The 25,684-nt window shown below is 29.2% G+C and overlaps 3 protein-coding genes across 4 annotated transcripts; 2 read left to right on the forward strand and 1 right to left on the reverse strand.

Moving 5' to 3' along the window:
* The first annotated feature begins 2,227 nt into the window (after positions 1-2,227).
* On the forward strand, positions 2,228-8,793 carry LOC129314234 (protein trichome birefringence-like 41). The gene is made up of 5 exons (XM_054957597.1): positions 2,228-2,640; positions 5,650-5,821; positions 6,699-6,874; positions 8,011-8,169; positions 8,272-8,793. The coding sequence occupies exons 1-5, from the start codon at positions 2,366-2,368 to the stop codon at positions 8,564-8,566; spliced, it is 1,077 nt and encodes a 358-aa protein (XP_054813572.1). The 5' UTR covers positions 2,228-2,365; the 3' UTR covers positions 8,567-8,793.
* Positions 8,794-16,183: 7,390 nt separating this feature from the next.
* On the forward strand, positions 16,184-19,502 carry LOC129313535 (protein trichome birefringence-like 41). Of its 2 annotated transcripts, XM_054956740.1 has the most exons (5): positions 16,184-16,596; positions 17,050-17,221; positions 17,325-17,500; positions 18,319-18,477; positions 19,004-19,502. In XM_054956740.1, the coding sequence occupies exons 1-5, from the start codon at positions 16,241-16,243 to the stop codon at positions 19,317-19,319; spliced, it is 1,179 nt and encodes a 392-aa protein (XP_054812715.1). In that variant the 5' UTR covers positions 16,184-16,240; the 3' UTR covers positions 19,320-19,502. The 2 variants fall into 2 exon arrangements, with proteins under 2 accessions (XP_054812715.1, XP_054812716.1); XM_054956741.1 differs by lacking the exon at positions 18,319-18,477.
* A 656-nt stretch (positions 19,503-20,158) lies between these two features.
* On the reverse strand, positions 20,159-24,741 carry LOC129313536 (50S ribosomal protein L13, chloroplastic-like). Its single transcript, XM_054956742.1, has 4 exons — positions 24,394-24,741; positions 23,566-23,751; positions 21,426-21,596; positions 20,159-20,554 (listed from the first exon to the last, which is right to left on the reverse strand). Exons 1-4 carry the CDS (start codon positions 24,640-24,642, stop codon positions 20,438-20,440), a joined length of 723 nt encoding a protein of 240 aa, XP_054812717.1. The 5' UTR covers positions 24,643-24,741; the 3' UTR covers positions 20,159-20,437.
* Positions 24,742-25,684: the final 943 nt, after the last annotated feature.

Here is a 25,684-nt window from a genome sequence, read left to right on the forward strand (position 1 = left end):
TTAGTTTACTCAAAATTTATAAATTGATAAGATTTTTTGCTCATTTTAAAAGTTTATAATTTAAAATGCTATTTGAATAATAGTTTAGAGTTCATAATTTACTCATCAACCCTGTTATATAAATATTTATATATGCGACTGAGCAATAGGGGCTTGATCATACTATTATACCATACGTGAGAATTAAGTTATGCTATTTATAATTTTTAAACAATTCATAATCACTTCATACTTTATTTTAGGTTATATATGGATAATTTATCTAATGCTCTTAATCCCTTTTGAATTTTTTTTTTCAATGGCCCTTAATATAAGATTCTTTATCTAAAGATATTAACATTTATTTTCTAAATATCTTTAATTAGATTTGGTTAATCCCTAGCTAACTATAAGAAAATTCATAATTAATTAAAGAATCTCATATAAAGAGAGAAATTTTGAAATTTGAAAAGATTTAATTAATTTCAAATAAATTCTTTAATATATGTAAAATTGTTAATATGGTGTTATAAAATCAATAGACTAAAAAAATTAACTAACGGGAAATAAATCATTTACATATTTATCACCATATGTGATCTATAACATTAATTAGTTCAATCAAATGACTGTGGGGGGAAAAATGATCCCATCTCATTCAAATAATTTTTTAGAATTCTTTAGCATGAATTTCACATATATACCCATTATACTTCAATTCAAAACTCACTGGAGCATAATAAATTTCAATTTCCCTCCCATAAAATACCTAAAATAATTATTTGATTTAACATATAAATTTAGGGAAAATGACAAGAAAAAACTCCCTAAAATATGTAAATGATAGTGAGGTCCCACAAAATATTATAATTATTTTTAAGTCTTTAAGAACCTTTCTAATATTAATAATTTTCAATAAAATGACTAAAATATCATCAGGTTAAAATAAAAAAGTAACAGCTATGCCTCAAAAAAATAAAGATAAGTGACTATTTTAGTTTAAATAATAACTACTTTTCTTCTAACAATGATTAAAATATAACAAATAATTATTACTTTTTCTGTTTAAATTTTTAATTCATTAGAATCCAAGTATTATAACTATCAATGACTACTTTAGTTTAAGTAATGATTACCTCTTTCCTAACAATGGCTAAAATAAAACAAACAATTATAACTTTCCCTATGCAATTTTTTTGTTCACCAAAGTCTAAAAGTTGTGTGTATATATATAACTATTTTAGTTTATGCAATGACTAATGCTTTTCTAACAATGATTAAAATGAAATAAATAATTATAACTTTTCCTGTACAAATTTTTGATTTGTTTAGATCTAAGTATTGTAAATATCTATAACTACTTTAATTTAAGCAATAATTATTTTTCTTTTGATAATGATTAAAATTATGGCAATTCACAGGACTTTATTATTATTTGTATATTTTGAAAAAATTTCCATCATTTCTCATAAATTTAGGTCTCATGAATATAAAATTGTCATAGTAACATCACTAGTAAATTCTTACTTGTTTAAATGAAGAAATGGCTTGTCTTACATTCGGCAGCTGGAAGCTTGGAACCAAGCCGAGACATCTGTTCTCATATCATAGCAATTATGAGCCTCTTTGGCAGGGGCGCTGAATAGATTTGCATCGTTCAAAATTTATTTTGACAATTTAAATTTGAATATTTTTATTTATAATTTTTAAATGAGAATTTTATATTTTTGAAAAATATGACAATCGAAAATTTTTTCTTTATTAACCAAATACAAGCTACTATCTTGACAATTTAGGTCATGCTACTATTAAAGTAATTAAATATTTAAAACATAATATTAAAAATAAAACCAAATACAAGCTATTCAAATTTAATTTGAATGCTTTAGATTAAAAATGAGTAGCCATACTCAATATTTTGATAAACATGATATGTTTGGTTGAAGAGGAGAGGCCGGGCGAGATAAGAAAAAAAGTGTAGAAAGAGAAAATGAATGAAAATGATTCAATATGGTAATTATTAATGCATATTGTAAAGTCTTAAATATATTCAAAAAGAGTGTTATAATAATGCATGTATTCACATTGGTGCAAATACAATCCAATCATTGTGAATGAGGGGGAAAAAAAATAATCCAATCAGATTTAAAAAAGATACCAAAATTAAAATACAAAAGTCAGGCAGAAAAAGAGACACATGCGGCTGCAGGCACCACTATAAATATCAGGCTTTTAAGGCCTTAAAGCCTTCACTCTGAAATGCCGCGAAACACACAGACGCACAACACTCACATCTCTTCTTCTTCTTCTTCGGCTTCATTGCCATAGCCTTCTCTCTCTTTCTTTCCAAGGAAAGGTGGGAGACAGAGTACGGTGCGTTTCGGAAATGGTGACACGGCTTCAATACAGTCTCTCCTCTTCTCATTTTGTGCTTCTGCTGCTTCTGGTTGCTTGTGCGGGAAAGGGGAATGGGTCTTCGGGTCGGGTCGAAGGGAGTTGCGATGTGTTCTCGGGCTCGTGGGTGAGGGACGGATCGTACCCGTTATACGACCAGTCCACGTGTCAGTTTCTGCAGCGCGAGTTCAGCTGCGAGAGGAACGGCCGCCCTGACCGGATTTACACCCACTACAGGTGGCAGCCCCTCGCCTGCAACTTATTCAGGTAAGGTCCTCCTCCACCACCGACCCCTTCATTGCCCGTATTAATGAAAGAAATCAAGAAAAAAATAAAAAATAATTAAGTATCTTGCAAAAAATTATCGTAAAATGGTAACATATTTTAGTTATAAATTTTGAAATTTTAATTATAAAGAGGTACTTATTTTGTATTTTTTTAACTTGTACTTAATGGTCATTTTGTCAAGAAATTATGTCAAACTGTTCTAATCATTTCTAATTCCAACTTTATTGGTTTATGATTTGTTAATTATGTGATTTTTATATTGTTATTTTTTTTTAAATTACTTGAGTAGATAAGGATCTTAAAGTTTACCCATATTTTAACCCGCTTATGTATTAATGAACTACAATTATAATTTTAATTCATGTTTAGAAATAATTTAGAGAGTAACTTTACTTCTAAAATTGCAAAATCACCGCTCTTTTTTTATTGAGTTTTCAAAGAAGCACTTAAATTTTTGTGGCAATCAATTAAATTTGGTGTTTTAAATTTAATATACTATTTTGGGAGCCAACCCTGATCACAGTATGTTGATCTGTCTTTAACCATTTTTAATTATTATTCTCTCCTGTCTCACTAAAATTGGAGGTACACAATAATCTTATAATAAGGAAAATATTTGAAATCTACTAAAATATATAGTATTTTTTTTAATATCGTGGTCATCCTTTAAATCATTTATACCCAACTTCTTAAAATTCATGTTTTTACAATTCTGTAACAAATACTCCCCTCTCAGTCTAAAACTGATCACACTTTTAGTGTCTCCCAAGTCCCAATGTATAATACTAATGCAATTTAACTTTTGATACATATGAATTAAAATTAACATTATAAAAAAAAGTATACATTAAGCTAAATTACACAAAATTTCTATAAAAATTATATTAAAATAATGTAATAAACTTTCTGTTATATTGTATTATTAATTAAAACAACAGATAAATCATAAATTTTTATATAATTTAAGACCCAATACAACTTAAAGTTTAGAAGAGTTATGTAAAATTTAATTTAAGGCAAATATTAAATATTGAGGGGGGAAAAACTTGGGAAAAGCAGAGCAGAGTGCGGTGGCCGGTGAGGAATGTTTGGGTGTGGACTGCGGAGAAATGGAATAATACTAATGAAGAAAAGTTTCACGTGAGGGCATTTAGGCGACCAATAAACACTGACAGTTGTATGGAAAACAGTGGTTGCGCGCCGCTTTAGATTAAAACTGCGCCGCGCCTGAACTTGTCGGTGCCATACTCTTTTCACCTTGCTACCCCCACTCTTTTCATTTTATTCCCTCCCTGTCCTCCACAAAAAGCTCCCTCTTCCAGCATTGTTTTTTTCCACCAGCACTGAAGCAAAAAAATGAAAAGAGAAAATTGTGGTAAATCATCAATATGATGGCTTATGTGCTAAATCGACTATCTATTGTCATTTTTCCATTTTCCCTTGTTTAATATTAACTTTGATTCTTATTATATGGTGTCTTCTATAAAGTTTTTTTTTTTAAATTTTTAATATAAGGGGCTTGATGAGGTATTAAATAATTTTTTTAATATATTCTTATTTAAATTTATTAACTATGACTCTATGACATAATAATGTAATGCAAATTTTAAAAATTTTTATTTAAATAGAAATAAAATTAAAAATGTATTCTATTTTTAAATAAAATTAATTAATAACTTAATTGCTTCTCTTTAATTTTGATGAGTAAGTTGGAAGTACGTTATACTAAACATCATAAAGAGTATATTGATTTCATGTTTTTTCAAAGGAAGAATTACGATCAGGTTTCAACTGTTAATGCAGTTTAGTTTAACTATCAATAAACCTTATAGTAATTAATTTTTTTATGTGAGACTTTAATATAATTCTTTTTTTTTCAAATGTCAATGGATGGTTTTCTCCCTCATGCAATTGATATGGGCAAATTTGGAAATTTAATTTGTTAACTTTTAGTCAGATTTAATGACATTTTTAATCCTTCCTTGTTTGTGAAAATGCAAGAAATATTTTATAAAGAGGATAAAAAAGGAGTGTATATCATACCTGAAAAGACAAAATAGATAACAGAGAACAAAAGATATATGCTTGGTGGAAAATATGACAAAAGACAATGAACTTTATAGAAAATGATATATAATTTTAGGAATTAGAAAGTCAAGCACCACCAGCCAAACACACTTTGATTATTTGTTTCCTTGTCCAGCCCCTGCCTTAATTTCTTTATCCTGCTTTTCATTGAATGCCAAACGGAGTAATAATTAATGCATTTATTTAAAACGACTCTCATTCACATAATGTGATCCCTATCATTCAATTCAATTCCTTTTCATTACTTTTCTCACCAAAATTGATCAATTCAACAAAAAAGTTGATCACAGATCGCGTATGGGTATTGTATATTTCAATTCATTACGTTTCTTTCTTATTGATAGGAATGAAAAAAAGGTCGTCACTTGTTACGTTTTGGTATTCGTTAATTCAATGCATGTTGTTTTTTCTTTTTTTAAAAAATAACTAATGGGTAAAAGAACAAATTGAGACCTTAAACATACTAAATATGCATTATTCTTTTTTAATTTTTGAAAACAGTATAATTTAATTTTTACTGTTAACAAAAGTTAACTTTAACTATTAGTTGATTAAAAAATAATAAACAAGAACATTAAAATTTACAAAAAAAATATTAATAAAATTTTCTTAGTATTTTTTCTACAATTTTAGATACTTATCAGTAATATTTAGATCATTGACTATATTTTTTTTTTATCTTTTTTCATTATGTTTTGTCAACTAGTATTCTTGTTAACAGTAAGAGTTAGATTGTATTGTTTTTAAAAATTAAAAGAGAATATTACATATTTAATGAAATTAGGATCCCAATACTTCTAGACCTATAATTTTGAGACTAATTTACTCTTTTATCCATAATTAATTGATGAATAACATTTTGAATATGGATGTTGAAATGAAATGAAATGAAATGCACAGATTCAATGGGAGAGACTTCTTGAGGAGGATGATGGGAAAGAGCATCATGTTCGTTGGAGATTCCTTGAGTCTGAATCAATGGCAGTCTTTGACTTGCATGCTTCACTCTTCAGTCCCTAATTCCAATTTCACTCTCACCAGACTCGGATCTGTTTCTATTTTTACCTTCACGGTAATATATATATAACTATTCATGTTTCTTTCATTAATCAACTAATTAATCAATCAATCAATCATGATATACATTATTAATACACCCATAATATGTCATGTGTTTTTATTCCCTTTTGTGTTCTCTTCTTATGTTTATCTTGTCTCTATATATTCAAAATAATTTAATTAATTTCCCATTATTCATGATTGTTTTGTCTGTGTTGTACGTAAAATAAAAGGAATCTTTTCCCCATCAATATAAAAAAGACTGATTGGATGCAGTGCATGTGTTCTTGAGGATAAGACAAAAATAAATTAACAAGGTAGTATACATATGTATAAATGTGGTGGTCCTCTTTGCTTGTTTGTATTATATTCATCTTCCCATCCTCTCAATCTTAATTCAAGTGATCAATGTATCCTATTCTCATCCACTTTGAATCTTTTTTTTTTATTTTAAAAATTAAAATAGAACTAATTAATTCATGGAGTCAAGTGTCAACTTCAATTTAAGATAAATATCAAACCGTTATCACACATTTGTATATCTTGAGAGAAATTTATTTGCCATTATATATGTATGTTTATATGTATCATTTGGATTAGGCTTTTATCTTCACATCGCCAAATTAATTAGCCTTCTCTTACAATAGCATACATTTTGATTGAGTCATCCCATGCATGTGATTGATAAATCAGGAGAATTAGATTTAGCTATCATTTTGCTATGCTAAGTTGTTAATGAATTTTTTAATATTTAATTGTGTTGTAAGAGATGTGTAAATAATTCTACCCAAAATGTTTGACACTGAATTTAATTATAGTATGAAATTTGAGATTATTTTGGTATTTGTAAAAATAATAATAATAATATGTATAAGGAAATGTGGATGCAGGAGTACAAAGTAAAAGTGATGGTAGATAGGAATGTGTATCTAGTGGAGGTAGTGAGAGAGGGGATAGGAAGAGTATTGAAGCTTGATTCTATAGGGAATGGCTCCTTGTGGAAAAGCATGGATGTGCTTATCTTCAACACTTGGCATTGGTGGTACCGTAGGGGACCTACTCAGCCGTAAGTTCATTCTATTTTTCTCTCTATTTAATTTCATTCATTAATTCCTACTTCTCTCTCTCTTCTCAATATTTTTTATATAAAAAAATTAATTTATAAATAATTATATAATTTTTTTCAATATTGAATTAGGTGCCTGTGATTTATTTTGTTTTAATAAAGCTTTTATATAGTGTAATCATTTTCAACAACAACAAGCTTTATTTTATTAAATAAGATCAGCTATATTAATTGAATAATGTAATTGTACTCTATTATTAATTAAATATTTAAGAATATTGTTAATTAAGAAATTTTATTTAACAACTTTCATGAATGTTATGTTTTGTCTTCCTTTACTCCTTTTAAGTTTAACAAGGCTGAAGGCTATTTGTTTCACTTTTTTTTTTTGGTGCCTCACATGGCTTTTTTTGTATATAGTCAAACTATTTTAAATAATTTTTTATTATCTTTCCTTAATACATGCCACTTTTATTTTCCTTGTATACAATCATTTTGAATTTTATCTTTTTTATGAAATCTTCGGAAGTTAAATCAATTAGATATATTAACATCTAGAAGTTAAAATATAATTCTTAAATTAAGGACTTTTATATTTTTATTAAAATAATACATAAATTTAAAATTAATTATATAATATTTATAATTCAAAATTTAGATAATTAGGTTATTTCTTTTAAATAATTCTCATACATATATAATTTTCATAGGAAAATGTAAAAAATTGTATTAAATCAATTTTTTTCATTTTTGGACCAAAAGTATTAAATCAGATTTTCCATAAATTTCAAAATTGTTTTTATCTTAAGAAAGCTAATCATTTATTAATAATTTTAATTTTTAGGGATTAAGATATCCAACCGAACAAACTATATGTACTAGATTGAAACAAAATAATCCATAAGAACCTAATTTAAAATTGAGAAAAGTTAGAAGGACATGCATGAATATGAAATTTTTCTTTTTTATATAATTATTTAATTGATGTTTGATATCCTATATTATCAAACCTTGTAAACACGCTTTATTTTTTTCAAATACTTTACTGTACTATATCCTTGATATTTTTTTTTGTTAGTTTTAAATTCAAAATGGTTTTAATGGATCATATATAGCTGAAGTAATTTTGTGTTCAGATGGGATTATATAAAAGTGGGGAATCAGATAATTAAGGACATGGATAGAATGAAAGCTTTTGAGATAGCTCTCACAACATGGGGCAAATGGGTTGACACCAACATTGATCCTTCAAAAGTTAAGGTCTTCTTTCAAGGAATTTCTCCTTCTCACTACAAGTAAGTTGTATAACACTCTCTATGATTTGTGAATATAGTATGACTTGTTCAAAAAAAAAAAGACTTATTATATTTTTATTATCAAACACTTTTTTTTTCTAGTGGTAGTTTTTGGGGTGAACCAAGAGCTAAAGGATGTTTGAGACAACAGACGCCGGTGCCTGGGACAACATACCCTGGAGGCTTGCCGACGGCCGTGGCAGTGCTAAAGAATGTACTCCGGAGGATGAAGAAGCCGGTGACTCTACTCGACATCACAACCCTCTCACTTTTGAGAAAAGATGCACATCCTTCTATTTATGGACTTGGTGGAGGAATGGGAATGGATTGTAGCCATTGGTGTCTTGCTGGTGTTCCAGATACCTGGAATGAGATTCTTTACAACCTTATTCTTTGAAGAAAAACAAAAAAAAGGGTCATAGAGATGAAATAGATATATATATGGTTTGATGTTTTGTTTAGCATGAAAGCCATTTTGATGATGGTAAATTTCCTTTCTTTAATTTGTCCTCATTGTTTGGCCAGAAAAATTAATAATTCATCCTGCTCACAATTTATGAATGGCTTAGCTTGTAATAAATTTGATATTTTATATTGATATTGAGATTAGTACTGATACAAAAATTGTTTCTCATATAAATGTTTATTCCTTCATATTTTGTTGTTTATTAGAGAATAATTTCTCACTTATTACTTTTGAAGTTAATTAGTAGAAGGGCTATGACCGCTTAAGTGTAAGATATCATGCTTGAGTTCGTGTGAATGCAAAAAATGTTTTTAGAAGAGCTGTTTTAAATTAAGCCCAACAATGCTTGAATCTTACTCATCAATCAGATATTTATATAAAAAAAATCAATTTTGATGGCCAAAACTATGATTTTATGAATATATATATATATATATATATAAAACACTGCTATTAAATGCCAAAATCCATTTTGAATATGAAACCATATTTTTTTTAAATATCCTTGAACCTGATTAACAAGGATTGAATCCTTTTTAACTTAACCTAATTTAATCCACCATTGGTTACAAAATTTCAATTTATTATCTTTTAGTGTTATATAATTAATGATGTTGAAGCTATCATTTCCAAGTGTGTATTGATATATTAATAAAAAGGCGAATAAAATGTATGATAATTAGGTTCAAATCGAATTATGATGTTATATATATAATCCTCATGTACTTATCTTATCAGATAACCACCAAACAAGGCTTTATCCAATTTATGGCACTTCTCATTGCCGTGTACAACACTTGAAAGAATTTTCGTTTGTTCCTATCTAAACTTTATCATATTTATTATTTTTTTCCTCTTTTTTCCTTCAAATATTAATTCAAGCAAAATTGACGTACGGTACTATCATTGAAGAACTTTAAAATGTCTGAAAAAAAATACTATGCAGGCGATATATTTCACTCGAATTAGTTTTGTGAAAGTTATAAAATTCAAATCTTTAAATGATTACTAACTACATATAAATTACTGATAATATATGTTTCACTCATATGCTCCATTAATTGGAAACTTTAAATAAATTAAAGTCACATAACTGTATGATATTAATTTGGGGGTACGTGTTGCGTGCAAAATAAGATATTGAATGGTGAAGGCAGCAAGGAATAATTGAGTTTGCTTTCAACTATAATCAAAATTTATATATATATATATATATATATATATATATATAAGCTAGTGAATGAATGTGCGATCCAGATTCATTTTAGATAGTCAAAAGAGTTACAGTAAAATGGATTATATGGTGAGGTGGTGGGAGAGGAATATAAGAATTATTAATGCAACCGTCTTGGTAGAAGCTGAGCACAAATTAAAGAAGTTTGTACGTGTGGATATAGACAGAGGGCGTAGAAGTAGAAACACGAGTTATATGACTTGAGCCGAATGACTAATTATATAGGTTGGCATATAAGAAATGACCTAAATAAAAAGAGGTTTTTGATGTTGACTATTTAAACCTTAATCCAAATGAATCAATCCAGGTTAGAGTTGGCCCACTTAACTCGTGTTTAAAAAGAAGGAAAAAAAAAAGGTCAAAAGTTTCTAGCATCCTTTTTTTAGATGGCATGAGTTTTGACTTCACTCATTTTTCACCTCTAACTTTTGAGTTTTGATAAGCATGGCATATATGACTCATATTTATCTAGGAGATTGTGGTGGATCATAAATTATGATGAATAATTATATTTTTTGCTATGATATATTTTGATTTTTATTTTATTGATATAGATAATTATGTTATGATGTAAATTTTAAGTTGTATGGAATGTTATCATGTGTTTCTATATATATATATATATTTAATATATATATATATATATTTTTTGAAACCTAAAAAAGGAAAAAAATGGGCTAATGAGTTGACTCGCTCGTTTAACCCATCAACTCATATAAAAATAGATTGAACCTAATTCAATCCATTTTCTTTCTAACCTCTTTAGTTTGCATTGACCCATGCATATTCATAATTACATCTAGATTCATAATAAGACAAGAGACTAATGCGTTTGAATTTTAGTTAAGTAAAATTGATTATTGATTAATATGATTGATTTTGATTATATTTGATTATTTTATAACGTGATCATGTTTGAATATTATTTTTTTAAAATTAATTTTGAAAAAATTAAATATGTTTAAATAATTTAATAAAAATTAATTTGTAAATTATAATAAAGAACATTACCCTTTAATATATAAATATTAATATAATTATATATAATATTATTAAATTTGTTAAATTTTATTTAACAAATAAAATATGTATAATAGTGACCCAATTAATATTTATATAATATTTAACATGGATATTTTTAATTATGAAAATTATATTTAAAACCTTATTAAAATTTACACACTCACTCACAAACATCTCAAGATTAGTGAAACAATTGAAAGTTGGATCATATACAGTTTTTCTATTCCTTCTAGCTTGTCAGCGATAATTGTAATTAGTCTCTTTTATATACAACATATACTCAATAATGAATTTAAACATATGCAAAACAAACAAACAAACAAACAAAGGGGAATATATATGTAAACGATGAAGATGACAAATTGACGATGGATATATACAGGAAGAAAAGAAGGGCACGCAACTAGAAGTGAGAAGCTGGAGGGTCCGGATCATCTCCTAATCCTCTTTCTCCTATTTTTCTCCTCATCTCATCTCATTTATTACTTTTTTTTTTACAAGTAATAAATGAGTTAATAGTAAAATTGATTCATATAAGCTACTCCGACCAGCTTAAAGGAAACCACAGTTTTGATACAAACAATTGATTTTAAGAAAATGGAGATGTTTGGGTGTTTTATTTTTAAAATCAAAATCATGATTTTGATTCAAATAATTGCTTATACATCCATATTCAAACAGACAAAAGTTGAAAGGAAGTGTAAGTGAACAATAATGTTAAAATCTTTTGCATTTTTAATTTGATGACATGGTGGATGTAGATAGAGAGTGGGCTATGTTAATGATAGAAGCAGTAGCGGAAGATGTTAAAACAAGTTGTACGTGGAAGCCAAAATTTGGATAACAAACATGTGGTCTCAAATTGAATTTACATATGTTGTTGTGCTTTCTCTGTGTGTTTTTTTCTGTAAGAGTTGAGCAGCACAAGTGGAAGAAAGTGATGACTATAATGTCAAAATCTATAAATAGCATTTTCAACATGATGGAACCAACCAATCACATCATGATGACGAATGTATGTGGTCACATACTTCAACCAATTGCGTTCAAGGAAAATGCAGATACTCGTACAAACCACGATTGCTCAAGTTGATCAAATATCAAACAACAGCATTTCAATTTTAAATCACAATTTGACATACTCTCTCCTGTCCTTTTTATTAGTTATATTCTACAAGGTTTCTTTTTATGTTTTATGTAAGTCATTTTTGTTGACATTTTATGCACAATTTCAAAAATATTCTACTGCAAATTCTCAAAGAAAGTGCAATATTCTAATTCCTAAGAAAACTCTTCTCACATGTTAAATTACTCTTTTTAAAATTTAGGAGCAAAATTAGAAAGCGAATTATTTTTAAGATAATTTTATTATTTTAATTAACCCATCTTAATTTTGATGAATTAGTTAAAGACAATTTATAAAAAGGACTAGAAAAAGTAGTCTCAAATCATAATCAATCAATCAATTGCTAGTTTGATCTAAGATTTATGGTGAATGAATAATAGCTTTGGGGCTTTTTTTCCCCACCTTTCAAATGTTTTTTCTTTTTTACAAAGTTTAGTTTAACAAAAAACATTTTTTACAATAAAAAATTATTTATATTTTCAAAATTCATAGAAATAAAAAAAATTAAAATAAAATAAGTTTGTGTTTATATTATTAACATACTTGAAGTAATAAATTTTAAAATAGAATAAATTGTAGTTTAACTTTATAGTATATAGGAGGACTAAGTTGTAAAACCAAACATGTTTTTTAGATTTTTAATTTGCATGAATACTAACAAATTTTTGAATAAAATAAGCTGTTTATATGGATGACAATTTATATATATATTATTTATTTTAAAATGAAATAAATTATTTTTATTTTTAAATGTAAACACAATGTTATTTATCTCTATCTTTCAAAGTTCAAATGTTAAAACATCTTGTGCAATGCAGAGGAAGTGAGTAATACTTCCTCCATTTATTATTATAAGGTACATTTTATAAGAATTGATAATTTTTAATATAAAATATTTGGTGAGGGTATTAATTATATTTTTTTAGTATTATCTATTTTTTAACTCATTAATTATAAGAGGGAATGCATACTTGAATTTTTTTCATTTAAATATATGGGCAACATTGGAAGTTTATTCTTTTTCAGAAAAAGTTATAAACTTAATCACATCTCTTTAAGTGGTGAGGTGGTTAGATGCATCGTATAATAAGGACTGAAAATAGTAAATAATTAGCATAGCCCATCTTGGAAAAATAATTAATAAGTAATTAATGCTTTTACAAATATTTAAGATCTCTTGCATAAAATAGATCAAGAAATGTACGAGTATATAGAGGCCTTTGTATCGCATGCTAATAACATTAACATCGGACATAAAAAATAACATCAAAATGATACTTTTGCCGACAATCCCATAAAATTTAAAGCAAATAAAAAATATGTAAGACCTCAAATTGAGGAGACTTAAAGGTAGGAGCTAGACTAATCTAGATCAAATTGAGTATGATCCTTTCAGGTGACAAGTTTTACCACAGTTTTAATGTTACTGTATTCTCAAAATTTAAACTCGAAAAATGTAAGAGTATATAAAACCGTTAATAACATGAGGATTGGTAATAAGAAATAACATTAAAATCATATTTCCCCCCAATCTTTCAAAAGTTAAAACAAATCAAAATTATCAATTCACTAAAATTTTGATCGGATTAATCATCAATCCAGTATTTCTTTTTCCAAATTATGCTATCTGTTACTACATATAGATCAATCACTTCAAAAGGATCTCCTCTTTCTTGTAGATGACTTTTTTAATTAATTAGTTAAAGTGAACCAATCATAAATGCTGATATGTCCATTCAATTGCTTCATTTCATAACCATTTACGTGAAAGGGAAGGATCCCATATATCAGAAAACTACATTTGCAGGTTCTAACAGACTGAAATGGACTTGCTATCCAAATAAATACATCAAACTGGAAATAGAAATTAAAGAAAAATTAATATAATTAAAGAAAAGAAGCACACAGGTGGTGGGAATGAAATAGAGTGCACTTTACGTCACTGATATAAATAAAGTGGTTTCAAACGACAAACACTTTCTGTAAAAAATTAGGAAAACTTGATGCTATATATCACTTTTCTTCCTCATTATTGTTTTGTCAATCTTCACACAAAGTTATAAACTATAATAGGTTTGGCAGAAGCTTAGATTTTTAGATAGACAATGCGAGACTTAATCGACGTTGGCAAAAACGACACCTAACTGAAATCGTATAGATAATATTGCAATAAGATAAGAATGTCGTTTTCGAGTTCCAATTTGTTTTTTTTTTTTAAATTCTCGTATTTCATTCAATAACATCTGTGTCAAGTAGGCAGAACGCTTATTAAATAAGTAATCAACATGCGTTGATCTTAGTGGAAAGGGTTATAGCTACTAAAGCACAGAGTTAAGTTTGAATTCATGTAAATGTAGAAAACGTCTCTTTAGAAAAGCTACCCCAATTTGAGTCCGGGAATGCTCAAATTTGATTCAATTAAATAACCATATAAAAAAGAACACTTAACTAGTAACTTTTATTTAATTAAAAAAAAAACTAGTAACTTCTGTTTGACTATAAACATTGGCTCAGCCAATAATGATTTGACCCATTCACTGTCAGAAAAATACAAATTAACTAGGGATCATCTATTTTTATCTAAAATATCAAATTAGCAAGAAAATTAATGAGAAATGTTGATTTCATAACTTAATTTAAAATTAGCGAAGAACTATCAATCATTCTCTAAAATAAGAAAATTAGCGAAAAAAATAGTGAAGGACTACCATCCCTATCTAAAATAAGATAATTAGTGAGAAATTTTGTCTCTAGCTAATTATTGCAAAAAAAATTTAACTCTTGACAATGACTTTTAATTATATATTTAATTATTTTTATTTAAAAATAAAAATTAAATTTAAAAATTAACAAAAATATTCATAATAAAATTATTTAATATTTTATTTATTTTAAGTTGATTTTCATTAATAAAATAATATTTTATTAAAAATATAATATAAAAATAACTTAAATAAAATATAAATATTTTTAACATATTAATAATTGAAAATAAAATTTTATATGTATATATATGTGTGTGTGTGTATTTTTATAATATATTATTTGATATATTTATGTAGTTAAATAATATAAATTTAATTTTTAATATAATGATTGTAAGTGCCTTCAGTTCAACTAGCAAAGAAGGAGAGTATAAGACTTAAAAGGTATAAGGTTAAGGGTTCAAGTCTTGACTTTGGCATAACCATAATTTCACATGGTAAAGAGCAAGTGACATAGCCCAAGGTGAACAATGACATGTCATGAATTGTCGCACATGTAATAGGTGATGGGACAGGAGATAATAGGTGATATGACAGTTGACAAAGTACGAGGTTATTGGTGACATGACATATCACAAGTTGACGCACACATGATAGGTGATGTGGCATCATTATTTTTAAATATAGGTATATTTAGCGAGAGATTAGCTAGGAACTAATCCCTCACTAAAGTTATCAAATTTAAAATAGTATCAATTAGAGATTCAATCCTTAGCTAATTTTAGCGAGGACGGAATTCCTCGTTAAATTTAGCGAGTTTTTTTTTAATTACAAATTTAGTGATTGCAATTTACCTAGAAAAAATGGCACTTAGCGAGAAATTTTTCTTTCGCTAAATTCTATTTTTCTAGTAGTAATTATCTGTAAGGTAGTAGGTTCAAATCCTAAACTGTTAATTTGAAGATCTTGTTAATAGACAATTTGCAAGGTTTTTTTTTAATGGTCTTTAAACCTAAAGACATGCTTTGATGTTGATAGGTTTCCAAGGCCTAACTTATATACATAAACTTCTCTTCACAAAAAACTAATAACTTATATTTTAAAAAAGAAATGAAAGACTATGAAGTTCATTGATGGGGACCATGAAAACTTAAACTAGTAACAAATATATGCTTTTGGTACCAACATGTTCTGTCTAGAAAAAGAAAACAGAAAGGCAAATTTTACCCAGAAAAAAAATGAAGAAGAAGAAAACACAGGCAAATAAAAAGAAACGTATATATGTAGAAAGAAAATGAAAAGTGGTGTGTGCTTTGTCTTGAAGTATACGTACTCAACAGACACAATTTCAAACAAACAAACTAAACAACTATCTTCTTCTCCGTGTTTGGAAGAAGTAGCTGGCACAACCTACAAATAAAGAAACAACTCATTCTCAGTTTTCCACCACAAACACAATCAAAAGCCCTCAAGTGTTCCTTCTTCTTATTCCTTTTTGGCCCTAAAAACCCTAAATAATGGGTTCACGTGGGTTTCAGAGACTATCATCATTTACTTATGTTCTATTCATATTCATAGTTGTAATAGCATTATTGAACCGTCAAAGATGCAATGCAATGATAGTGCTTGAACAATGGAAGGACAGTACAAGAGATCGTCATCAAGATGATGGTGATGGTGATGATTCATCAGCTGCAGTGAGAAGAAAGTGTAATTTGTTTGAAGGAAGGTGGGTTTATGATGAGACATATCCTCTCTACAGAGCTTCAAGCTGTGCTTTCATTGAACAAGAATTTGATTGCAAGAAAAATGGACGCCCAGATAGCTTCTATCAGAAATATAGATGGCAGCCTAACGCCTGTGCTCTCCCAAGGTGATGATCTTCTACTTTATCCTGCACTTTCTTGCTTTCTAAATCTTGTTTTATTTACAAAAACCAAAAATGAAGTCTAAGAAGTTTAACAAAATGTTACCTCCATATTTTACCAAAAAAATGTTACCTCATATTATTGTCCATTTTAAAGTTCTTCTTAGCAGGGGTGGTTTTGAGTCGTGCATTTTTAAGACCCGGATCTACCTAAATGGTCGGACCACATTCAATGAGAAAATGTATAATCTTTTCATAGTAAGTACCTCATATATTCCCTTGGATGTTTACAATGCTTGGTAGTTTTACATTATATGTATGTATAAGTAAAATTGTTCAATTGGCAGCCAGAAGAGAATAACTAGTTTTGATCCTTTGAACCACAGACTTGAGCTTATTATTAATGAGAAATATTTTTTTATGTAAACGTTATATAATTAATTATATGTTGTAAAGCAGATATAAGGGACAAGATTTATTGAGGGAATTGAAAGGGAAGAAAATATTATTTGTTGGAGACTCATTGAGTCTCAATCAGTGGCAATCACTGATCTGCATGATGCATGTTGCTGCTCCTCATTCTCAGTACACTCTTCACAGAGTAGGAGGCGTCTCCACCTTCACTTTGCCTGTGAGTTTAAATTCTTTTCATTTTCTTCCTAATTAAAGAGATTAATTTCAACAACAGAGTTTGTTTTTAATTGATTATTAAATAATAACCAAATATTTTGCAGGAGCATGAGATTAGGGTGGTGTTGTCTCGGAATGCATATTTGGTAGATATAGTGAAAGAAAAGATAGGGACAGTGCTGAAGCTTGATTCCATTCAAAATGGGGATTCATGGAAAGGATATGATGTCATCATCTTCAATACATGGCACTGGTGGCTTCATAAAGGACACCAACAACCGTAATAAGCTTCTCTTATTTATTAGTCTTACAAATTAATTAGATATTAAATCTTTTATTTATTTCAATGTTTACTCATGGATTTCATTGCATCATTCTCAATCAACCTTTTGATCTCCCTAATTAAAAGGACTTTTTTGGAAAAATAATAATGAGGCATGCTTTACATGAATTTCCGTTAAGTTTTATTAAAAGTTAGATGTTTTTCGGAGCTTTTATAATTTTTTTAAAAAAATTATAAATTATACCATTTTGTTCTTTATTATAAGACACCTTTTAAAAGAGAAGAAAATCATTTGATAGCGTATTAACTTTTTTTAATATTATCCTTATTTAAACTTATTAATTATGAAAAGAATGTAATGTAAATATGAAAAATTTTCATTTCAATATGAGTAAAATAAAAAACTTACTCCATTTTCAAATAAAATTAATAATTTAATCACATTTTCTTAATTTTGAATGATTAAAAATACTTTATAATAAAAACTAGGGTGGTATGCACTTTTTCATCTTCAATTCAAAGAACGGCTATGGAAAAGCCTAAAATTAGAGGCAAAAATCAAATAAATTTCATATTAATTTTAATTTGGATAAAAATTGTGTAAATTTATTATTAAGAAATTTATTAGAATTAAAGCTAAACTCTTTATTTGAACTTTTTCTTTTTTAAAAAATAAAAAAATCTTTAGATGCAGGTTACAAGCCAATCAGTATTTTGGGAGTCTTACTCCTTTTGTGTGTGTGTGTGGGGGCCACAATGGATGTTTTACTTGAAGAAACATAATATGAATCCATTATATTGGTTGTGGTTTTCAGATGGGAGTACATTCAAGTGGGGAATAAGATAGAGAAGGATATGAATAGGTTGGATGCTTTCAGAGAAGCAATAAGAACATGGTCAAAATGGGTGGACTCTAATGTCAATCCCAACATCACCAAAGTCTTTTTTCAGTCCACCTCCCCAACTCACTACAAGTAATAATCTCTTCTCCTCATTATTATTATACATTCATAAAACTATATATTACTTCTCCAATCTGATTTATAAGGTGGTGAGAGAAGTTTTTTTTAATTTCTACTTATAAGTTACATCATTATATTTTTATCACAAATTTTCTCTTTACTCTCCATGTCAATAAGAAAAAGTATGTTATTCAAGTATATATATCTAAAAAGAATAAAATTAAAAACTTATTGAACTTTTAAACAGAGTTAATAAATTTTAAAGTTTTTTTAATTCTGATAAAACATGTTAAAAATAATTAATAAATAGGATCAAAGTACATTGTTTCCCATAATTTCAATTTCACATTTCTCAAAGATAAAAATAACCCCATAATTTTGTAGTTAATACGATAATTGAAAGCATGACATCATAATCAACTTGATGATAGTTTATAATTTTTCCCCTGCCACTTGAATATTAAAAATGAGCAAGTTATGCATACTTATCGTAAATTTTATTACAATTAAATAATTTTTTTTCTTTTGGATGGAGCAGTGGTGAGGAGTGGAATGGGACAAGCTCAGGCACATGCAGAGGACAAAGCAGACCCATGGGCGGCTCAAGATACCGCACAGGTCCACCAGAAGCAGCAGTAGTAGTGAAGCAAGTGTTGAGTCAAATGGCCAAACCTGTTAGTTTGTTGGACATCACAACTCTGTCACAGCTCAGGAGAGATGGCCATCCCTCTGTTTATGGCATTTATGGTCAAAGGGGAAATGATTGTAGCCATTGGTGTCTTCCCGGCGTCCCCGACACTTGGAACGAACTCTTGTTTGCTATGCTTGCTCTACAAGGGGATCCAACTGATTAACTCTTTTCTGTTACATCAACTTTTTTTTCCTTCCTTCCTTCCTTCTTTCTTTCTTTTGTTTTTTTTTTTTATTACTGTTGCATGGCACCTGATATCCTAAGCCTGCCTCCTATCAAATTGAGACTTAATGGGAGGGGCTAGACTAATCTAGATGGAACCAAGTGTGACCTTTTCAGGAGGCAAGCTCTACCATAGTTTTAATGCTATTGCATTTCCAAAGTTCAAACTCGAAACCACTGATTAAATTAGAACAACCCCTTAACAATTAAACAAGTGGTTTTTCTTTTATCAAGGGAGATTTGGGTTAATTCTCAATAATTCTGATTAAATGTAGGGTTTGCCACTAGCTTAGGAACTTTCACAGCCTCCATCCTCGCACCTTTTCTTTTCTTTTCTTTTCTTTTTTGGGATGTTTTTGTGATATGCAAGCGCTATTCACAGTCACATATTTTTGTCTCTCTCTCTCAATGAATGCATCCAATTTATAATTTTTTTGCTCTTCTTTTTATGATTACTATGAATCATAACAAAATGTCTTCTACCTATCAGTTTTAGTGTCTAGATAAAGGCTAATCCCTCTACTCACAAGACACTAACTCCAAACTTGGGAAGGAAAAGTTTTGCATGCAAAGTTAAGGTGTCGTTATCAGGTTTTCCCAGAAAAACATTACATGTAAACAATTTTTGTCACCAACTAGCAGGTTATTGACTTTTTAAAATGATCTTCCCCTTTCATGATTTTAATTTGAGAGCTAATAATAAATAATATTTAAAGAACTACATCTATGGTTTTCATGAAACTTTACCATTTTTTTAAATGGGGAGAGAGAGAAAAGGAATTATGAAACACTTGCTTCACAAATAAGTTACCACAATTACAGAATGCATAATGAAGAAATTTTACATGATTAATAACTCACAATAGCTACAACAAACATAAGAACTCATGAGATATTCTGAAGAGGGCCTTGAATAAAAACAAGCTCTACAATAATCAGATACTTCTGCATGCAATGCAAACATAAAGCAAGGTAGTACCTAAGGAGCTCAATAGTAGTTGAAAACCATAACGCAATTTCCAACGTCTGTCATATCTCATATTATGTTCTCAAGAACATCTACCCCTGCCTTTGTATTCTTTTGTCCCTTATTGGTAACTCAATGGGTTTTTGGGCTTGATGTGGATGATCAGGGCCCTTGTAAACCTTCAGGTGGTTGAACAGTTGTCTGCCAAGCTGCATATATCAACCCTTGATTATATTAAATTCAACTGAAACAACATTAAATGGAGACACCATTACAGGAAAGCATGCAATATTGACTTGAAGCAATTAGAGGAGCATGGACCCTCCAAGGTGTGATAGTCCTTCCTGTGGTGTGCTGTGCCCAAATAAAAGAGGGCCACCATCACCTTTTTTATTTTCCAAAAAATATTTTCTCCTTGGATTCTGCTAATCCAGACACAGCAAAACCGTCATGTTGTAGAAAATCACAGGCCAATAAGAGATATAACAGAGGTATGATTCCAGGAAAGCCTGCTTCAAATATACTTAATACAGACATAGCATATATGCATGTTATACATGAATGTAGAGTTATAGACAAAGAATGAAAAAAAATAGGGTCAAAAATCAAGAGTCAATAATCAGCACACAAAGAGAAAGGAGGCACGCCAAGACAATACCAATTTTCTCATATCTCAACCTGTGTGACAACATCAAAATAGAAAAATATTTGGGTCATGAGACCAAGCAGTTTTGAACTCAATGGCTACACGTCTATAAGTCATATCAAAAACAGTTTATCACATTTTGACCAAACCTGAGGATGAGAAGCCCAGTCAGCTTTCCGAGATCTTTTACATGCTACAGGTCAATGTGAAGACAAAGCTTCACTTCAGCCTTTCCCACAGAATATTCTAATTGGTTATGACTGACCGAATCTCACAAATGTCATGAGAAATAATCATCTAATTTATAATGATTTATTTCTTAAAAAGTACCATTTAAATGCAGTATCAACAAACCAGGTAAATTGGGCATTCTTCAAACATGTTAGCACAAATTTGGCAAAACAAAGAGAATGGTATAAATCAATTGAACCTACCCTCCCTTTTGGAAGCATGCCACGAACAGCATGTTCAATAATTCTTTCAGGAATTCTCGCCTGTAGTTGGGCAAATGTCTCTACTTTCATACCACCAGGTCGTCCTGAATGCCTCCTATAAAGCTTTTGGGTCCTCTTCTTTCCAGATACAGCGACCTTTTCTGCATTAACCTTTTGACCCCAAGTTTAAGTGAAAGTTTCAGACTCTATAGCAATGACATACCTTCATGCGCATGCATGCGTGTGTAAATGTATTCTAGACCATATAAATAATTCAGCATAAAAGATAACCCTATTCTAGTGACAAAAAATAAGAAGCAGACTTCCCCGATTAAAATTTCAACATAAGGCTCAGACAATCCAAAACATTAACAATTGGGTGTAAAAATGAGTACTGTCATAAATACAGGGTTTTTACATAAAGCAGATTATCCAACTTCAGCTATTGTAGAGAGTCATGAGAAAGTATAAAATTATTAACTAAAAAAGGGTAAAAGTTACAATGTGCCAAATTCCAATCGAAAGTCCTCCATTGTCAAAAGTCGTTCCATGATACTCAATTATCAAATTGGATATTATCCTTAACTCTAATACATAGAAATGACACTATATTTTGGGGCGCTTCAAGTCCTTCACTTCAATGAACAGATTAAAAAAAAGGATTTGCAATTTGCTGAAATTCTCAACTTTCTTTAGAAGAGTCTTTTTTTTCCCATTATTATCTTTAAAACTCGTGCACCAAATTTCAAGTGCATTGAAATTTTTCTTACAATCTACAGAGAGTAAAATAACAGATTTCTGGTCTTCAGATTTACATATTATTTATTGGGGAAAAAAATTCGCAGCAACTACATGTGTTAAAGAAAAAGAATATGACAATTAAAAAAAAAAAAAAAACTGTACATAGTGCTTGATTATCCTATACCCCAAACATTTTCCTTTTGTTCCTGGTTGAACCTGTTCCTCTACTAGTCAGTATTTTAGAGTCTGTAGTCATGATTCTTATATTTCTTAGATACAAATCTCATTTTAAATTCGTACTCACTCCCCTACCTGGCAAAGTTTTCTTCTCTCTTCTTGAAAAGCCAATTTGAAAATCTAAAGCTCCTTCTAATGTTAAGTTCTTTGTTTGTACCACCAAAGAAACACTTCATAGGGAAAACACAAATGATATGCTGCGGGTATAGATTCAATGAGCCCCTCTAGCTATTTCTCATATAAGTATATGATGCGTAGAACTGATCTACAAACCTAATAACACTTTCTTCTCCATCGTCCAGCTATCAATTACATTTTAAACTACCATTTTTTGCATTTTTAGCAAGATTGAGCTCCAAGCCTCCGAGTGCTACCCTATTACTTCAGAACAATATCTCTTTATTTGGTTCAACAGGTTTAGCAACAAGGAGACAAAGCATGAAGTGATGAGCAGTTTTTTGGGATAACTATTTTGTTTTGTTGGAGAGAATGCCCACATCTTCAAGGGCATAATATCTTCACCTTCACATGTCATTAGATAGAATTGTGTTTATGGCTTCCTTTTGGTACCCTGTGCGTGGGCTTTTTAAGCAAATCATTTTATTTGGTATGGAAAGAGATTCGGTGACTCTTTCACACTCACAAGTCAAGGGAATTTGATACTGTATTCTGGAATTCCAGATGGCCTTGTCTCCTCTGATTTCAGCATACCTAATCCTCCAATATGTAGTACTTTCGTTTCTCTCCAATACAAGTTTCTTTATCCAACCAATAAAATCTTCTAGCCAAACATGACATACGTAGCCATACAATGACAGTGATTATATCAAAAACCAGCATAATCGAATTGAATTTTCTTTACTATTTAAGGAGTGAATCTAATAATAATTAATAATGACAACAGATTTGATACCCCATTTCATGTTAAATAATAGAGAAAGGTGCTTCTTCACACACATGCACGCACCCCACCCAGAGAGGGGGGCTTTCACAGTAGAGAATAGAGACTTGAGCGTCAATATGTCAAACTGTCATGCATAGGATGCATTCTAGTATAACCAGCAAACCAGAAGAGTCATGCTTCCATCACCAACAGATACATCGTGTAGTTTTAAATTGGGTACGGGAGAAAAACAGCAATTTACAAATGCGGAATGCTTACCACAATTACAAATGCACCCATGTCCACACTGGGAGTATAGGTTGCCAAATTTTTCCCTCGGATATGAATTGCAATAGTTGATGCTAGTCTTCCAAGAATTTTATCTGTAGCATCGACAATGTACCATGGTTTATCTGTGTTTACATGATCTGCTGCTTTTGGATACCATGTCTTGTTCCAAATGTCCTGTATATACACACACATTGGGGTGATTGATGACTTCTCATAAGGGAATACAAAGTTTAAAATTATACCCTAAATGCAGCGAACAATTCCAGAAATCGCAACCAGATGTTCCCAAAAAAAAAAAAAAATCCGAAGATCATGAAAAGAGAACGCGTAGGTGTAAGAACAGAGGGTAGTAAATTTTTGAAAAGGCAAGACTGAGCATTTTATGAATTTTAGAACTTTATAACAGTAAATACTCAGATTAATTTACTTCAACTTCAAAACTCAATAATTCGAGCTCAGACGTGTTTACTTTAAATTGGTAAAAATAAAAATAACTCAAAGAAAACGAATATTCCTCAAGCTCATTTCGTTCCATCATCAAACTAACAGAGATAGATTAACTAGACTAAAAGGAAAAGTGGGGACATCAGCACTAAAGACTTCCGAAACAGTACCGATATATAGCTATTGTTTTCATCAACTTAAAAATTTGAACTTTTCCAACTTGTTCCTTTTGGGTTCGGTTCCACAGTAACAGTTTAACAATAAATTCAGAGAAACTTGCTCGACATGTTAAGGGAATCCAACAAAAAGCTCGATGAGTTGGTTGGCAAAGAAAGAGAAGAAAAACAAATAGTTAACAGAGCAGAGTCGCACCGGCCCATTGACTTCGGATTCCTCGAACATCCAGCGTTCATCTTTTGGGATAATGGAGAGATCCTGGCAACGCACTAGAGAACTTGACCTAGAATTGAGGCGCGAATTGGTCGGTATAGAAGGCTTTGAGGATGCCAATTGGAACCCAAGAAATGCGGTTTTGGCATTCGCATCACGGGAACAAGCATAGGAAGGCTTAGCAGAAGATGAAAGGAATGCCACTGAAGATGAACCACAGAGCAGAGCCATCGATGCCCCTCGATGCCTTTTCCCGTTGCTATCTTCAGTTGATGGTTGGGATAGCGTTAGTGTAGCGTGGAGCCAATGAGAGGAGCACAAAAGTACCTCCTAGTGGTAAGATTGTTGGGGGAAAAGGGGGGGAAAAACTTTTATTTAATGAGGAAATGGAAGAATTGTTTTTTTTTTTTTCCGGCAATCTTTCTGTTATTTTTTTTAGAGTGAAGTATGTATTTAATCATTTAATTTTATATAAAATGTTATTTTAATTTTTTAACTTTATAAAATATTTTTTTATTTCTATAGCCCTAGCACACAGTTAGTTTCATCCTTATATATTTTTACATTAACCTTTTAAATATTGATCAAACATTTTTAAATATAAATATATTAAGTTTAATTTTTTAAAAATAACAATATTTGACAAAAAAATTAATTAAAGCTAATGATATTAGGATTAAAGGATTAAAAATAATTTATAAAATTAAGAAATTAAATTAAATATTTATATAAAGTTAGAAGATTATAAGTATACTTTAACCTAATTTTAATAAGTTGGTTAGAAGTAATTTATAAGGGAAAGATTATTTCTAATCATCTAACTTTATATAAGGTCAATTTGATTCTTTAATTTTGTAAAGTATATTTTTAATTCTTTATTAGTTTCAAATGATTGTTTTTTATATTGATAATTTTTATTTTAAAAAAATTAAACTTAATATGTCAGAATTTGAAAATATTTTGTCAATATTTAAAAGTTTAATGTAAAAATTTGTTTAAAAAAACTAATAGTGTTAAGGTTAAATGATTAAAAAAATACTTTATAAAAATAAGAAATAAAATAAAATGTTGTGTGAAATTTAAAGGCTAAATGTATATTTTAACCTTGAAATTAAAGTGAGTTAGTTGGAATAACAAAATCATCTTAAAAACAAATTAGTTTTCAAATATATTTTTATTTTAAAAAATATAAATTCGATATGTAGGAAGAGTTTTTAAAAAAATAAAAATATTAGTACATTTTTTTAGAATTTGTTAGATGACAATTTTAAAA

This window comes from Prosopis cineraria, unplaced genomic scaffold (genome assembly GCF_029017545.1).
Source record: "Prosopis cineraria cultivar Desert tree isolate PC_DT_omini unplaced genomic scaffold, ASM2901754v1 PC6, whole genome shotgun sequence".
NCBI lineage: Eukaryota > Viridiplantae > Streptophyta > Magnoliopsida > Fabales > Fabaceae > Prosopis > Prosopis cineraria.